Here is a 13,938-nt window from a genome sequence, read left to right as displayed (position 1 = left end):
TGCTTTGTTTCCCTTATGAACATGCTTGTATGCTTCACTCACTCCCTTCTCAATTGTTTAATGAATTTTTTGTTCTTCGCTGTTTGCGGCTCCTCCTTCATTTGTCCCTACTGCGTTCACAGTCTTTTCACGTGATTACGTGGGAGGCGTGATGACGTGACACTCAACTCCTCCTCCCACGGCCATCGAGCTGCCGTCCATTACAGTATATTGTGAAAAAAGAGGTTCCAGTTATGACCGTTATGCTTTGAATTTCGAAATGAAACCTGCCTAACTTTTGTAAGTAAGCTGTAAGGAATGAGCCTGCCAAATTTCAGCCTTCCACCTACACGGGAAGTTGGAGAATTAGTGATGAGTGAGTCAGTCAGTCAGTGAGTGAGTGAATCAGTCAGTGAGGGCTTTGCCTTTTATTATATATATATATATATATATATATATATATATATATATATATATATATATATATATATATATATATATATATATATATATATATCTCTATAAAATATATTTATGTGTCTTTAATCTTTTTTATTTTCAGCACAAAAACAACCTTTAACCCTTTTTCCTTTGTAGATACACACTGACGCAGTCCTACATTAATTCCATAATGTATTTATATATTATTCAGTATATACAGTATATACATACATGCAAAGGAAGAGAGTGGGAAAATGTCAGAATGAGGAACACTCCCAGAGTTTTCCTTTTTTTTATGAAAAAAAAAACTAATACATTTATGTTTAACTCTTTAAACTGTGCAAATAAGTCCTTAAATGGTACACCATGTCAAAGAAAGATAATGGATGTTATTTGATTTTAATCTTTACAGCTAAGTATTTTGATAAATGTCTTTCATCTTACCATAGCGTATCCATACATTTTCTAGTCTGCTTAGTATTATTCAGGTTTACAAGGAGTCAGCCCATATACATGGTAACAGCAAGAACAAACCAGAAACTAGGTATGAATGTGGAGGCACTCTTACAAGTTCAAGAAAAATCTAGCCATATACAAAACATTTTAACATGTAATGGCATAACCTTTAACAACTGATACCCGATGAAGCCTTCATGTTCATAGGGAGCACATACAACTTGACAAAAACAGGATCATAGTTGTTAATGGAAATGAAATTACTGATTGATGTTTCACTTCACTCTCTCATTTTGTTATATGCCTTTAGATTTATTAAACTTAAATTAACAAGACCTGGAATTACTGAATGAGTAAATCAGGTTCAAAAGTGAGGTGCAGTGATGTAGTATTTAGTTCTGCTGCTTCAAGAATCTATAGTCCTAGGTTAGAATTTTGCACCTAGTCATTTTTTGTGTGGCCTTTGCACCTTTTTCCCCAAGTCTGTTTGCATTTTTCCTCCCACAGAGCCACAATGTTTTGCTGGTTAGGTGAACTGACAATTCCAGATTGGCTCTGTGTGACTATAAATGTCAGGGCTTTGGTAAGCATGTCCTGCAGTGGACTGGCTTCCTGTCCAAGGCTGCACTCAGTGCTGGCATGATAGGTTTCAGACTACTGTGATCATGATAAAGTGTTTTTAAGAATTCTGTTCAAGAATTCAAGTTCACATTTACCATGATGTGTATAGAGAATGGTGAAATTCTTATTTGCATGCCTGAACATACTGTAAGAAATAGTAATAATAGGAAAGATAAAGATTTACTATTTGGCATCCTGTATCTCTTACTGTGATGTGGTGGAACTGAGTTTGACATTCATTTTGACGATTTTAACAATACTAACTTTGGTATGGGATCTCAGAATGGACATTTCATCAACAATGATGAACTAAAATTAGAAAATTCACCTAATTTTGACAGAGTAAACATGTACTCGGGGAGAGACTGAATGACTAGTTGTCCAAAAGCAAAAAATCTGTGTAAGTTGTTTTCTTTTCCCTATTTCCAGTGTGTTTTGGCTTAGAGTATTACTTTTTAGTTATTAATGTCTAACTATGTATAACACAGAGAAAAACAAAATGGTTGTCAGTTGTCAAGGGTGTGCCAGACTCAGACTTAATTTCAGTGTGGGCTTAGACAGAAGCAGGACCCACAGAAGTAATGACAGAGATTAGAAATCCACACTGACATTTTGAAAGGCATTGCTAAAATGCAGAAAGCACTTTACCTAAAACCACACATGTCAGTGAATAAAATGGTACCGTTACTGAAGTCAGAAGAGATACCTTCTTGATGTTAGATGTCAGACATCCTTGAAGATAACAAGAATATTTGACCTTATACTCTCATTTATCCACATATTCCGTCTTAAACATTAAGCTGCTGACAACAAGACATTCATCACCAATTAAAACCAAATGAAAAACTTTTGTATTATATAAAAAGTGTGTTGTAAAAAGTGTAGTAGTAGCTTGATGCAGTATTTTATCTGAATATATCACACATTCAACTATGTTAGGTCTGAATTAAACTCATGTTTGGCATATGTCTAAAGCTTACGTCACTCACTTTCCTGAATCTAAAGGTGGGGAGGCCTTTAATTCCAGCTATTAGCGGTAGAACTCACATTGCGTAAAGGCATCATGTTTAGAATACTTTATGGGAAGCTACAAAATATTGGTCTGTCAAAAATGGCTTCCACATTTTCACTGAGTCTTCAAAGATAACACCCCTCAGCCCCTTTCAAGAACACATAAAAACTAAATTCTTAGGCTATAATATTATCAAACAGCAAATCTACTTAATCAGATATTACAATACCTGTATTCCCAAACACTAGTTATGGAATAACCACCTTAATTTATGTCTGCTGAATCAGATAGCAGTGGAAAATTATAACACTCTGTTATATTCTGGGCTGCACACTAGTAGCTGCCTTGCAGTAAGGAGACCACGGTTTGGATCCTCAGTCCTCCCTGCATAAGGTTTGCATGCTCTCCCAGTGACAGTGTGGGTTTTCCCTGGTTTCCTTCCAATTTCCAAATACATGTATTAGATGAATCAGTGATGCTAAATTTGCCCTTGTGTGTGTTTGGTGTGTGTGTTCACCCTGTGAAAGACTACCTGTTCAGTGTTTGTTCTGGGATAGGCACCAGCAGCCCCTGTGACCCAGGTCTAGATTAGGTTAGAAAATGACATGATGTGACATGTCTATTATATTCTCAAATGCATTCAATGCAATTCAAGGTAATGGGGAGGGGTTATTTTCAAAGCCTGACCTGGCACTGGATGTTTTTTGCTCTTCTTATTGTGCAGCAGCTTAAATACGTCTTACTTCCTTTTTCTAAGCTAGACTCTCCAATGAATTCACTCAACTTTATTTTAATATTAACACACTTTTAGTTATTAAATTATGATTTATCTATCTCACTGATTTAGCTTGTGTACAAGTATCCCTCCAACTTAGAATGTGCCAAAGAGGCCATAGTAAGCTCAACTGCAGGCCATTCATTTGCCTGCTGTTTGCCTCAGTTACTGATATGTGTACCTGTTGATATACAATTCTAACTAAACAGCAGTTACATGATGGAAGCATGAATGTCAAGTTTTCATACATTTTGTGTTTTTATAGTGTTTTTCTGTGTCTTTTATGGCAGTCTGCTTGCTTTATGAGTTGCATTTTTGTCTTGCATGTTTTGAATACAATGTTTCTGCTGTGTTTAACCTCTGTCACACATGTATGACTAAGGAGCATTCTCGGGACAGCTGTATTGTTTGTAACTCCACCCTGAGTCAACATTGGGTGCTGTCATTCACATCTTCTCCTCTTTTATTTGCAGACCAGGGAATTCATAAGTTGAAGATCTGTGAAATCACTTCTGCTTTCATATGTAGTCCTGTCTCTTCAGGTGTGGAAACCATTTGAAGGTCACAACTGCCTTTACTCCCTCAGTCTGAAGAATGGACTTGTGCCTGAAAAGACATCATGCAAGTCTTGCTGTTGTTGCAACTGATAATTCCTTTGTGTTTTTTTCTGAAAATTATATGAGGATCCACCGGCTGGTGCTCCAAATTTTTATGTGTGTGTTGCCTTACATTTTTATACCTCCACGCGTTCAGAATTTCATGAAAATATGACTAAGACTCAGGGTGACATGTAATGATACACTTTACAGTGTTAAGCCCAAAAACCTCTTGCGACAGTATTTTGCTGCCAACTAGTAGATGAAATAAAATCATGTCGAAAAAGTATGAATATTCATGAATATTTCTATGCATTTTGCCACTTTATGGTAATTCTATGGTAACTCATCAAAATTTGTGAGTGGGGTGGAGCCTTCCACCAAAAATACAATGGCAAACAAAAAACAGTAAAGGCAGTTTTAGAACAAACTGAAACCAAATCATTGCTTGAACTGAGTGAGAGTGCTGACAGTGTAAGTTAGTAATCAAATGTTGACACAGAAAGTAACACTGACACCTGTTCAGTAGATTTCCACCTGACAAGTTTTATTGATGTTTGTGTTTGGTGTCAGCTTCATACTACTGCTGATAATCCTACACCTCCTACTTGGACATCTTTTGAAAATGATTATCTGGACTAGTTATATGATTTGTCTGTGACAGTCTAGTGGAAAAAATAGTTGACTTGAATTAACAAGTTTAGTTTTATTAATGTCTTGGGTTTGTTGTTTATGTGATATTCTGAGTAGCATCACGTAATCAATAAAGTTGTGGTACTGATGTCACAAGATATGACGGTATAAATATGGCCGTGCAAGTGACATCCTCTGAGTGCTTAATTTTGCTACATGCACCTGAAAAATGTATGTATTAACAAATAAATAAACAAACAGTGGGAATAAGCATAAGGAAACATACTAAAATACAAAATAACCATACAAGACAAAAAACTAGCAACCTCTCTGGATTTAACTAAATGGGTTCTAAGCCAATGTTTGCCTAAAAGGCTGGCACACTCACTTTCTCACCTCAAAATACAGCATCAGTCGCACCCCTCTTTCACTTGGGTCTCTCTCTCTCTCTCTCTCTCTCTCCCCCTCTCTCTCTGACCCATTATTACCCCCTAACTCCACACGCAGTGTGCAACAGGTTACAAGACACCCTTATACCCACATTCCAACGCTAACTCCGGCCAACCTAGGACAATGGCAAGTCAAAGTGTTTTATTCAGCTTGTCTATAAATTGGTAGCTTATTAAAATCAATATCAAATTATTTTCAGCTACTCCTTACATTAGTATTTTGATATTTAAGCCAAAAGTAAGGCAAATTTTGTGTATCTATTTTAGCATCTATTGTCCTTGCCTTACACCTCAAAGTTTTTTGCCACAAAGACATCTCTTTGCAACAAGTATATATTATCATTTACATTTTAATAGTATGAAGTTCTCAATGTTAACAGAAATAAGCAAACCAAGAATAAATTTCAACATAAAACTCAATAGTACTAAAATCAGAAAATCAATGTAATTTTTCATGAATATAGCATACTATGCAAATTCAATGACAAATATGACTGAACCTTTTGGATGAAGATTACATTAGGTTACTTTTGGATATGTACACATTTCAGATTTAGGTATCTTATTGTTTATTTGCAGATTTTGTCTAATTGATTACCTGTCCCCTTTCTCTGAAACAGTTACCCTACTGGCAATGTGAAAAATGTGTTTCATTCAGTGCTTCAAGTACATAAGGTTAATCACTCCACATTAGGGGACTCAAGTCAATCATATGACTCATTCAACCTGTTTTTAAGACATTATTTAAATATTAGATTACTGTAGTATTAAATACTGTAATTACCACACTTCCTTGATCTCCTTTTAATCCAACTTCTCCACGATCACCCTTAAATGGAAAAATGTGGAAAAAAAAATTCAATAAGTATGAATCATATCAATACCCTTTAAAAATGGGCCACACAGAGAATGCAAAATATTCACATAACTTACATTTTTTCCTTGAAAAGACGTATGCTGACAAATTATAGTACTTTTACATTTAGGTATTTTTTATGAAAATACTTTATTTAGTTGTTTTTCATCCAGTGAATTTAAAAATATTACCCTGGAATAATTTCTGCACTAATATTTAATATTTAAATAAATGTTATTTTTACCAACCTTATCTCCTTTGTCTCCTTTAAACCCCTTTTTGCCCTAAAGATTTAAAACACAAAATATTATATCACAATATTTCATTACTATTTCACTCTGGATCATATTAATTTTGTTAATTTTTCAATATCTGTCGTTAGAGGTTCTAGGTAAGTTGAATAACTACTGCATAGACATACTTATAGAATTAGAGACAGGGTTCATGAAAAGCAATTTTTAATTTTATAAAGTTTACTTTGAAATACACCTATTCAGCAGATAAAATCTCCTTCAAAATATCATCTTGAAACATCAATCAAAGGTACGGTTGCACACCCATAAAAATTATAAACAATATTTTAAAAGAGGATAAGTAAAAGCATAACAACTGCTGATTTTATGTAAAATAAATATACAATGGATATGTGATAAAAAAATATACTCCAAGAAACATTTCTCAGGGCAATAAGTATAACATCTATTTAAATAGTTATTTTATTGAATGATCGAAGGGAGCCTTCTGATGTGTGAATTAATTCCATACATACCAACCTTAAGTTCAAGAGGCACAAATAATTCACATTTCAGAGTATTAGCAGCTTTTACAGTTAATGCTATGAAGAATAATCCGTAACAAAATTTGAAGTTTATTTCATAATTTATTTTTTTGTAAATTGCACTCCATAAACTGAATATCATCATAAGACACAGTTTTTTATTGTGTGCAAGGACATTTTTGGAAAGATGATGCTGCTCTCTTTATAAAAGATTTTTGGACATGATCTTTATGCTCTATTATTAATTTAAAGTGACTGGGCATGAAGCATACAATTTAATCTGTACAATAGACTTATAAAAGCTACTTAAATGAGCACATTCATGCTGACTTAAATATTAAGATGCAATTAATAATTTTCCAAGTATTTAATTCAAGGAATTTATATTATGATCATTTAAAATTTCATAATCAATTAATTCAATCTTGTCCTTTCTGTGTTTTCTTACCCTCTGACCAATAGGTCCTAGATTTCCTTGTGGGCCAATCTCTCCCTGACAGGAAGAAATAAGAAATGCTGACAAATAAATATAAAATTGCCACAGAAGATATCTGGAACAAGAAAACAGACAGCTACAGAGGTAATGTTGTAATAAAAATCATTTAAAAAATCTTAAATGTCCACAAATTTAAACACAATATCTTGAATCTTGATTTCATAGTGATTACTTTTATACACTACTCTCACTCAAACAGTATTTTTGATTTTTTTATAATCCACTTAATTTATATTTTGCATAATGACTAACCTTAGAAATGCTATGTGCACACACACACACACACACACACACACACACACATATATATATATATTAGTCTTCACATATCTGACAATGAATGTTATAAATCTTAATTGTTTCGCATATTAAAATTTTTTAACTTGCCTTTGAACCAACCGGACCTTGAAAACCCATATCTCCCTGTCAGCAACATAAACAAAAAGTGATAAAATATTTTTATGAACTTACATTGCACGAGAACAGAAATCCAATATTTACTTCTTCCCTTAACAACAATTTGGCAATATAAGTTTAGTTACAATAGGTTTAGGTACATGAACATTATGCATTATACACCAAATTACACTTCATTTATAAAACAAATATGACATCAAAAATATAGCATGTCGAAAAAAAGCTTTTTTTTTCTAGTTTCATTTTTTGTATGTAGTAAACAAATGCCAGCAATAAAAAAATTGTCACATGAAAGTGAATAAAATAATTGCACTAGTTAGGCCTGTTGCTTCATATTTACAAAGCCTTGGATTTGAAGCTTGACCCATTCACTATCTAACATTTTCTTATTTTCCCCAGATCAAAACAGGTTTCCTTCAGTTACTCTGATTTTCCCCCAAGTCATACAGATGTGCATTTTAGCTTAGTTGATGGTAGCCATGTACAGTATACACCAGGGGTAACAAACTCTCAAAACTAAAGCAAAAGAAGTTAATTAGAAGCAAAAACTGGTCACTAATTAATAAGAAGTTTAGAATGAAAACCTGCAGCCACTGTGGCCCTACAGGACTGGAGTTTGATACCCCTGGTATACATGAATGTGGTTAAGTGCCAGTGTACTCTACGTCCTGCTGTGGACTCGGCTTGTTTTGATATCCTTGAGTACAATAACCCTATTATGCTATAAGTGGGTTCATTAAATGAACAAATAATGGCAAACAATACATTATTTATGTATAATGAATATTAAAAAACAAAGCAAACCTTAATTCCTTGCTCTCCTTTTGGACCTTGTGCACCTTCAATTCCTATGCCAGGATTGCCCTGTAACATATTTGACACATTTTGGACCGCAACTATTAGACTTCAATTAATGCTACCAATGCTATTAACCTCTGAAAATGGCATTTTGTTATAAAATCAGATTTATAAAGAAGTAAACATATATTCTTTTAATATATGATACCATTATCATATTTTTTTTTCTCAGCCTTAGTCAATGGTTTAGATAATTAATACATGGATGGGTGTTTGATTGTGTTTATAAACACATCTGACAAACCTAAAAATGTCAATCATTGTGAAATATTAGACAATTACAAAGGAAAAAGTTTACACCTATCCTTTGTTCCTCTTCTATAAAATTACTTTAACTTTTCTTCTTTGTGATAAAATGATGTAACCATACATTGTGAATGAATAAGCAGAAATTGGATACTTACTGCATGTGACATAGAAGAGGTCTTGTTGTTAAAAATGTACTTAACAGAGTGCAGTTACTGAGATTTCAATTACCTTCTCGCCTTTAGGTCCCATGACTCCTGGCACTCCATCAATTCCTATTGGTCCAGGCAATCCTGGTTTACCCTTTAAATTAAAACATCAACATGTACAATACACGACTAACACAGGACACACAAAAAGCACACCAGTAACTAAAAGTAAAAAAAAAATCTATTTACTAAAAATATTATGGTCAGTTTTGTGATTTAATTTTAATGAAAGCATAATTCAAGGTGAAATGGTTCAGTTATCCTCATGCTTTATGAGATTATGGTCTGTTAATAGCTCCAATATTTGAAATTTGTGTTAGCTATTTTTTTAGACACTTATGTTGCCTGATCCTCTAAAGCACATGAATGACACACTCCAAAACACATTTGAGAATATGTACATAAAGTACATTACTCACTTTTTGCTTGCACTATGTGAAGACAGTAGCATACAATGATGTGCACTCGAAAATATTAGTGTTAAATAAAAACTATTTTTCTGATTCTTGAATTTGGCTTGTTTCCAGCTAAAGAGTCTATGAATGCACTGAACACTTTAAAAAAAATATTTTTTCAAATTATTAATAAAGCATTTTTTCTGTGTGTGCCTTTTCATAAAATTGTTCAAAAATAGTGTTGGTACTATCTATTACAACTTTTTAAAAAGCAACTTGCCATCAGTGCATGACATTGCAGCTCTGTTTAATGATGTGAAAAATCTTAATCGGAGTACATCATTCTAGTTAATTTGTGTGCAATTTAACTTGCTATTTACCCTTTTTGGTTCCTATTCTTTTTATTTAATTGGGTGCACTTCCTACAGCCTGTAGGTTTGCTCACATTATAATTGGGCTAAAAATGGCTCCACTTAACCTTTCTAATTGGTCATACTGTATATAAATACTCTTTTCTTTCTTTCCAAGAAATGTAAGATAGTGTTTAAGTAGCATACAGGTATAATGATGAAAGACCATTAAGGTTTATTATGGCTTTGTTAAGACACACCACAATACTGAATAAACTTTAGACAAAAACATGTGTGAGTTTGTTTATCTAAATTATAGTTTAAAATATTACAGACCAACAAATTATACTCACTTGGCTGTTACTACAAATATTCCTGTGCAACACCCTGCCTGTGTATATTTATACGTTTTGTGTAAAATTTCCCAATCATTTGCAGTAACGGTGGATTATTTCAAATGATTCAGCAACACTGGTAGCACCTCTGCCAACCAGCACTAATTTTTAACATGTTAGTTAACATCATATTTCCCATCGCTTTTGCCACAACATATATGTATCTCCACAAAAATATGTTATAGGCTTAGTTTAATTATAGGACATGTAATCTTAAAGCTTTAATAGTAGTTCATGTACAAATTCATGTTCCCATCTAAACTTTGAACAGTAACTACATTCAACAACAAATGCATTTTTCCTCTTCCTCAAAGTAAATCATTTTACAGAGCTTTGTTTTTAATAAAATCGTTGTTGTGGACACATTCTGTCTTGATTGACAGTTGAAACTAGTGGAAAAATCACAAGCGGAGGAAACCTATTCTTGTTATATGATTCCCTCATGAAATGTAGTATAAATGAGCGGCTTACTGTGCTATGATTGCTTGCCTGTTGATTATGATGTGTATCTTGATGATTTCAGTCTACATAGTGTTCCTTACAGTACCAGATAGCTGGATTTGGGACCATTCACTTCCTATGTGGAATTTCTACATGTTTTCTCTGTATTTGTATCAGATTTCTCCTTAGAATTATTATTTCCTCCTTAATTCCAAATATAAGGTTACACTTTCCTTTTCTAAATGAAATACTGTTGGCTTATGTATGAAAGGTTCCAGCCAAGTTTGTCCTAGTTCGTACTATTGCTGCCAGAATAGTACAGAGAATCGAGACTATTATTTTAAAATGAGTTCATCAAGAACATGGGGACACAGGTGGAAAGTTTGCACAAACATTAGGAAATTTGTCTTCACACAGATATCCAAGAACCATACCAAGACAGAGGACCATAGGCATGTGGAATAAGCTACCAAGCAGTGTGGTAGATAGTAGGACTTAAGGGACTCTCAAAACCTGATTTGATGTTATTTTAGAAGAATTAAGTGGAAAGGACCGGCAAGCTTTGTTGGGCTCAATGACCTGTTCTTGTCTAGATTGCTTAATGTTCTAGGCAGTCTACAACCCATTGCCCCTGTAATAAAGAAAATTGGTTCAGAAACATGGACGAAATATATAGACAGTTGATGTTTAGCTGAATACTTGCACAAAATATTCAACCTCATGTATCAATGTACTTTTTGCATTTGTCTTCTTGCAGTATGTTTTGATGAATCATGCCATATATTTACATTATTTTATTTTCAAGAATTCTCACTCACTAGCAAAGCTGGACCACTCCCAGTTCAACAAGTATATAACATGGTATTGTAAAAGATCTTCAAATATAAACTAATAAGAATCAATCAGAATGAATTGTGCAATCTCATATTATGATCATGTTAAAAATACATGAAATTTAATGGGTGCCCATCACTTTTGTGGCACTTCTTCCATTTGGAGTCATTGAAAAATGCAATAAAAAAAGATGTGTCACTATAGTCAGAAAAGTGCTGTTTTACTGTACAGACAGAAATTAAACCCTTCCACCATTCCAGTTTGGAGAGACATCACTTCAGGTACATGTATTTGATAGTATGGTGAGAAAAAAAACTTTACGGTATGTATTTTTGTGCCATTATAGAACAAGATTCTTTGCCCTAAACAAGAAGATAATTTCTTCATCCACTCTAAGACAGTACCGGTACCTTGGCTTATGTGACACATTGCTATGCTTTGGCTATCTTTGTTATGTCTCTGCAAGTGCATGTCAATGTGCAATAGTGGGCCACCATCTTTTAAAAGGCATGCACCAAGTACAAGTTCCTCATCAGAACTATATTATTAAAGATGCTGATTGTAATAATTTCTCATTTATTTTTATATTTATTTTTTTAAGTCTCTTATGTTTCAGAGGAAAAAGAATTAGTATAGAAATTATTGATGGCTGCTGAGATAATGCAGGTGTGTATGAGTGATACGCATAAGGGCCAAAGTGTACACAGCATAGAAACAATCAATCCATCAGGCAACATAGGTGGTTGCCTAGGGCTCCATCATTCAAGGGACACAGTTTTTGAAAGATAAGGTGTATATACTAAATGCATAGTAGGTGTGCATTACTTTTAGGTTTTTTTACATTAACACACTGTTCTCCTTGCTACAGAATTCCTTTTGAATTCTTCTGTAATCACGTGTATGTTTTTCTTTTTGTATGCAATGTGAATTTCTCTAGGGCAAGTTTCTTTAAAGTGCCATCAGAGTTTTTTTTTTATTAATTTATTTCATTACTACTTAAAAACATCAAGCAGCCATCCCTTGATGTACTTAAGAAATATATACCTCTGTGTTGTGTTTGACTTGGAAGCAGTGTTTCCTGAGGTGCTTGTTGATGGTGCTCTAAAATTGCTTTTCATTTATTTTCTCACTCTTTAAGGACTTACCGATTGTTGTATTTGTTCTTGTCTTTACAACTAGCTTTTCAGTATAATTTACAAAACATGCTATGTGGGTTTGCTTTTTTAACAATCTAATATACAAATTTATTAACAAGCCTTCTACTTTATGTCTTGAATAATGTACTCTATTTCCTAACTATTTATACTGTAGTTTTATGTTCCCCTTCCATGGACTCACTTAGGAGAATGTGCTCCATCGTTTAGAAATATTAATTTCAAGTGTGGAGACTGATGCTACTGTATATCTATTCAGAATTATTATTTTAACACTCATCAATTAATTAAGCAATTAATTATTTAGGACCCCATTATACACACAGACAGATAAATTTAATTTGTCTGTGGATGGTACTCCATTTTCCAATGCAGGGGTAATGTGTACAAACAAAATAAGTAATGGATGTGTTGAGGTGGCCGCACATTTTATTCGGGCAGCAAAATCGGAGGGAATATACGAAGGTAAGCACAAGACTGTGGCAAAGAAAATAATAGTATTTTTTTTTTTATAATTTGGTGGAACATAACATCATTGACTGAAAATTATCCAGGTGGACCACTTCAGATGATATGAGAAAAATGTCTGTACTACACCTAAATTAAAATTATTTCCTCATCTCACTGTCCATTGTAGTTGTACACCCAAATGCAATATATAAATCCTCATATGGCAGCATGTTTTAGATACAATGATACTGTCACAGCTCAGTTTTTAGCATCATCCATTCAAAACAGACAGCACTGACTAGTACTACTACTATTTGAGCATGGCAACACCTTCCTTTTCTTAGTTTTCTATTAAATAATAATCAATCTGTTTGGTAACTTTTCTTGCAGTTTAGTTTATTGAAGCTCTTTCTCAGTCAATAAAGACTAACTAACACATTTGGTATGATTATATAGCTAATTTACCGTGTCACCCATGTCTCCTTTATCACCTTTTGGACCCATTTTTCCACGCTGGCCCTGTTTGTTAGAATAAAATACAAGATATAACAATATTAAAAACTGATTAGCAAGCATCTACAATACTACAATACCTCTCTATTATTTAATTTCTGGTCATAATTAAAATCCAAAATATAACTTATTTTGAATTACACTATCTTTTATTAATTAAATATGTTAGTTTGCCTGTCTGGTTTGCCTTCATTTCATTTTGTATTTTGATATTTTCACATGTTCTTGCCTGAAAGAATTTTGAGTTACTGCATCCTTAAACATGAATTGAATAATTATAATTAAAATCAACACTTTAAGCATTTTAAGATCTTGAGGTCAAATACCACTTGTTTTATATTGAATGTCAGTGCATTAATTAATAAACCGACAGTGCAAAGTTATAATTGTCTGCTTCCTATTATTTAACCTATTGATGTAATTCATAATGCATTCTTGTTTACTACTGCATCATTTAAATGTCATTAAATGAATGCTATAATAACATAAAATGGTGTGACTATAATAGGATAGAAAATTTGTAAAATTCATGCTTATCATTTGTACCATACTGTAAGTGCCTATAAAATAAACATGAAAACTCT

At 33.3% G+C, this 13,938-nt stretch overlaps 1 protein-coding gene across 1 annotated transcript in view; it reads right to left on the bottom strand.

Moving 5' to 3' along the window:
• col7a1l (collagen type VII alpha 1-like) overlaps positions 1-13,938 on the bottom strand; it is a 548,766-nt gene that overhangs the window by 283,601 nt on the left and 251,227 nt on the right. Inside the window, exons 36-42 of the mRNA XM_051929632.1 lie at positions 13,307-13,360; positions 8,845-8,916; positions 8,314-8,373; positions 7,476-7,515; positions 7,045-7,085; positions 6,067-6,102; positions 5,747-5,791 (exon numbers count right to left, since the gene is read on the bottom strand). Coding sequence (XP_051785592.1) covers positions 5,747-5,791; positions 6,067-6,102; positions 7,045-7,085; positions 7,476-7,515; positions 8,314-8,373; positions 8,845-8,916; positions 13,307-13,360 — 348 coding nt within the window. The remainder of the gene's footprint in view (positions 1-5,746; positions 5,792-6,066; positions 6,103-7,044; positions 7,086-7,475; positions 7,516-8,313; positions 8,374-8,844; positions 8,917-13,306; positions 13,361-13,938) is intronic.

The sequence above is a fragment of the Erpetoichthys calabaricus genome, chromosome 1 (genome assembly GCF_900747795.2).
Source record: "Erpetoichthys calabaricus chromosome 1, fErpCal1.3, whole genome shotgun sequence".
Lineage (NCBI taxonomy): Eukaryota > Metazoa > Chordata > Cladistia > Polypteriformes > Polypteridae > Erpetoichthys > Erpetoichthys calabaricus.
Note: the sequence above shows the minus strand (reverse complement) of the source record. Positions and strands in the feature narration are given on the sequence as shown.